Raw genomic sequence first — 4872 nt, forward strand, 5'->3', positions numbered from 1 at the left:
TTTGGTTCTGGATTATCAAATATATCGGACAATATATTATTTTCACATAATTGCCTTTGTGAATGATTGAATAAATGATTGCTATTGATTTTACAACTATATACATGTATTCTTATAGAAGGATATACATTCATATAGAAATACTGTAATATACCTATTGAAAATAGTGATACTTATTTTTATCATTATAGCTTGATTTGCAAAGGATTCAAAATTTTGCTCTTAATTGTTAAAAATAAACAAACAAAAAAGCTTGGTACTATTAATAAGTTCAAGAACTAAAAAGAATAATTTAAAATTTGGCATTTCTTAAATATTAGAAATGAGCTAAACAAAACTTGTAGCTACTAACAAACTCTAAGTCAAGAATGACTTGACATTCTTCAGTAATATAATATGCCAAACAAAATTATGCTTGGAAATGTTGAAAATTTGTTTAGTATCCTAATATTTTACTTCAAATCGTATGTTCTGATATAATCATGTTGGGAAAATGCAAGAATCTGTTCTTAAATATCTTTTAACAACTTTTTTTCTAATTTTATAGCCTAAATTGAATTAATTTTAAATTACAAGCAGTTAGACTCAAATAAAAATACAGTTTTACCAAAACTATGGTTTTTTTGACATGACAGTAAAAACCGTCAAGTGTCAAAAACTTGCCAACCCTGATTTTAAATAAAGAATATAGGTGCATTTATATATCAAATTGATACGTAATTTGTATTAATATAATTTTAAATTTGTAACTATTATGAAGTTATAAGTTTTTTAAAAGAAGAGTGCTTATTAAATCTACGTTTAACATTCATGTTGCTGAGGGTTTGCTCGTAATTTTTCGTTGCATTATTTAATAAAATTTAGTAAGAAGGTGTGACTTGTTTTGCAGGTTTAAAACGACTTTCTTTGTGTGCTTTAAGTAATTTTTTTCCTAAGTATGAACGAATAACTCAACTGTGAATTCAAATTAAATACTGAAACTGAAAGCACATAAATATATGTTAAAATTTCCAGAGCCTTTGTTTATTACCTGAGGGCTCAGCTAGTCTATCGAAAAATGGATGTTAGTGTCTTCCAAAAAACAAGTTACTTGAACTAAAGATAAATTTTGATAACCTGGACCAAATCTGGATTATTTATTAAATTCATTGTGTAGCATAGAATCTATACTATTACACCCGATGAAACATTTTATCTTGGCTGTTCCTTGTTAAAATTTACATTATTTCTCATTGAATTAGTCTAAAGATTTATTGTTCAATATTTGATAAAAAAAAGGTTTTCCTTTTTGAAATTGTCTGCATTAGTTTGTTTGATTTTTAAATTGAAATATAACTTGTCTTAATTTTAGGAAACAATGAAGAGAAAATGTGTGGGAATCTGGAATTGCAAGGCCTGTCAAAAAACTGTTGCTGGTGGTGCCTATGTTTATGGGTAATTTAGTGTTTTTATATTAGTGCCTTGTTTTAGTTATCAAGTGAAACATGAAAGGATTTTGCATAATAACATTAAAGATTTTTAAATTTGTTTATGTTTTTAAAAAAGTTTATCTTTTATGATAGGAACATTTATTCGTGTTTACTGAGTTCATTAAATAATTCTTTGATTGCATTATTACCCTATATAAGATGGCGAGGGGAAAAAATTTTCTTTGTAAATAAACTTCAATGAAAATCATAAATTCATTTTGAACTTATGCATACACAAGAATTTGTGAATTCTGCTGCTTATCATAACACTTCATTTTAAGACTTTTTGATANTCCTCAGTATTTTTAATTTGCAAAACCAGGTAGTTTTTCAAGTAGATATTGTCTCTTACGTGAACTGAGGAAAAATATAATTTCCAGCTTTATTTTTTCAATTGGTAATTTTATTTTCACTAAATGTTAAGTATCAATGTAATCGTTTTTATAATAATAGATTAGTACACAATTGAATGTCAAGACATTATTTATTACCTTAAACTGTCTGGAATTTATTATTAAAGGGTTGCGCTTGCGTAAAATTTACTATCGTGGAAATTCAGCTTTTTTGCGTTTTGGCTAATCTCATCCCTGCACTAAAGATTTTTAAATTTGTTTATGTTTTTTAAAAAGTTTATCTTTTATGATAGGAACATTTATTCGTGTTTACTGAGTTCATTAAATAATTCTTTGATTGCATTATTACCCTATATAAGATGGCGAGGGGGAAAAATTCTCTTTATAAATAAACTTCAATGAAAATCATAAATTCATTTTAAACTTATGCATATACTAGAAAGAAGAATTTGTGAATTCTGCTGTTTATCATAACACCTCATTTTAAGACTTTTTGATAAAGCTAAGTTATTAGTGTCTATAGGATAAATATGTTTACCATTACTGGTGATCCTGGGTGCAAGTCTTCTGTCCACAGGACGGATTTCCGTCTTTCGAAAATGTCCGTGGATGGAGGTAAGACTGACTCGAAGACGGATATCGGAGAGAAAAAATTTCTCTCCTTAAAAATAATTTTTAGGTCTGCGTTATTGGTCTACTTTCTTATGTCCTGTTATTTTGTCAAAAGACAGATGAATAAATATTTTTTGTACAGTATTTAAACTTGATGTATTATGGTAAAGCTTTCTTAGATAGTTTGCATATGTCGAGGGGGTATTGTGTATGTTAAGTATTTCAGTCTTGGCCTTTTTTTCAACTTGCAGCCATGCTGATGATCTTAATTAAATCAGGGGTCCACATAAAAAGTCAACTATTTGGGGTTCTGTAGCTGGAAAAGAAATTGTGAGATGAAGGTTAACTTTTTAAATAGCAGTCATAAAGAACACACATTATTTATTTTGAGAAAAGGTCATAGTTACTCTTTTATTTCTTTTCGACAGTTGGATAAGAAATTAAGAAAGCGTGTTATACGTGTAAATTAGTTTAGACAAGTATATTTATTAAATTTCTTTGAAGCGAAGAGAATTTCTAGAAGCAGAGATCCCCTATGAATTTAAAAAAAAAAAAGCTAGGTGCTTCCTCTCTGAAAAGGGGACTCACTTAATATTGAAAATTTATTAGAATGTATGATGTTAACTACTCTCTTATGTTTATATTTCAAATAGTAAAGTCTCTCTCATAATCAAAGTTAGAGAAAAATTTGTAGTTTGTAAAAATAATCAAAGGCATGCTAATGTGCTATCTCTGTTGATTATTTTTAATATTAAAACTAAAAAATATAAATATAATTTATAAATAATAACTTGAAGGCTTCTGTATAATTCAAATCACTCTACAGATATATTAATATCCTGTCGAAAAAAAAGATCATTAAACTTTAATCGGGTGAGAAATATCTCTGTTTCATACCGCATTTTGGCAGTTTCCTGTTTATGCTTACAAGAATCATTTCATTTAATAGTTAACAAATTTTACAAAAAGTCATATTTAAAACAAGTTTTCTCAGAAACTACTTGATTTATTTTGTTCAAATTGTGCCTAAAACATGTGCATTAATTTATAGCATATTTAAGGTCATTCTCTCAAACCCTTAAAGAGTCCTAGAATGTAAATTTCCAATCATTAGATCAAAAGTTATTCAAGGTGGTCTGTTTTGTGCACTGTACATATTTTCATCATTTTGGTTTTATTAACTGAATAAAAAATACTTACTAATGTTATGGGAGAAATACTTTTAACAAAGCAAGTAAAATTGGTGTTTGGAAATAGCTGTAACAAATTAACTATAAGTAAATAAAGGGTTACGAATTTGCATCTNTAGCAAAAATGCGAAAATGCTTTGTTGAATTTTAGCATTTTTGAGGGGTCTTTTCGCATTTTGCGAAAAAAGCTACCGTAGCGGAAACCCTGATTCTACATCTTAACTATTTCAATTTCCTGCTGGGAGCAAACCATTAGTTGAAATATTTCGAAGCAGTTCTTATTTCTATGTATAGACCAGTTTACTTATAGTACTTTGAAATGACAATTTTTGAATGAAATAGCTGATTTGTAGCTGACTGCCATCGATTATCTTCCAAAGTCATTTATATATGCGATGGTAAGTTTTTTGCTTATTTGACCAAGAGGCAACTTTCACTGGATTATAATCTGAAATATATTAGTATTCTATAAATTCGCCAAAGAAGATTTTATGTTGGAATGTATATTTTTTAAATAAAATTCTTTCAATCTGTTTTAACTAAATTTTTTTGTCTTTTTATATCTTTTTCATTGTTGAATTAACTTTTTCGTTTAAAAGTCTACTGACTTCTAACTAAGAATTAAATACTTTTTTCCTTCTCTCTTTGAAATAAGTACTAGCACTTGTATTAATATTAAATTTGAATTAATACTGATTTAATTGCTCGCTTAAATTGAAGATTCAACATAAATTTTTCTATAATGAAATCCATTGTATAATTAACCTAATTATAGAAATATGTATCTTTGCTCCTTATTTATTGCTATGTTTTTGGATTTAATTTTTTTCTCTTTTTCCTTCCACAGAACAATAGCAGCATCTACAGTAAGGAGTGCAGTAAGAAGATTAAGGGAATTAAAAGAACAGTAAAGAGTTGTAAATTTAAATAAATAAAAAAAAATTAATTGATCTTGTCTGTAAATTTTTGTTTCTGTAGCTTTTAAAGGTTTTTTTTTTCCTCCTTGTTATTGAAGTAGCAATGCTGGATTCTGGCTGCTGGGTAAATCATTTTATAAAAACTTGATAAGTTCTTTATACATAGCAAGAACTTAAAACATAAACTTGCTTTGAGTTTATTTGACATATTATGAAGTATGGCATTATTTATTTGTTTAACAGCTGTTTCTGAAAAATAGTGAACTCACTGAGTCCTTGTACTCCTTAGAGACTAATTAAATTATGATAACAGTATTTATTATCGTTTTTA

The 4872-nt window shown here is 27.4% G+C and overlaps 1 protein-coding gene across 1 annotated transcript in view; it reads left to right on the forward strand.

Moving 5' to 3' along the window:
• Window positions 1-4574, forward strand: part of LOC122273752 (ribosomal protein L37A) — a gene marked incomplete in the record, with an annotated part of 5275 nt that extends 701 nt beyond the window's left edge. Inside the window, 2 exon segments of the mRNA XM_071184160.1 lie at window positions 1352-1434; window positions 4472-4574. Coding sequence (XP_071040261.1) covers window positions 1352-1434; window positions 4472-4535 — 147 coding nt within the window.
• Window positions 4575-4872: the final 298 nt, after the last annotated feature.

This window comes from Parasteatoda tepidariorum, chromosome 8 (assembly GCF_043381705.1).
Source record: "Parasteatoda tepidariorum isolate YZ-2023 chromosome 8, CAS_Ptep_4.0, whole genome shotgun sequence".
NCBI classification, from domain to species: Eukaryota; Metazoa; Arthropoda; class Arachnida; order Araneae; family Theridiidae; genus Parasteatoda; species Parasteatoda tepidariorum.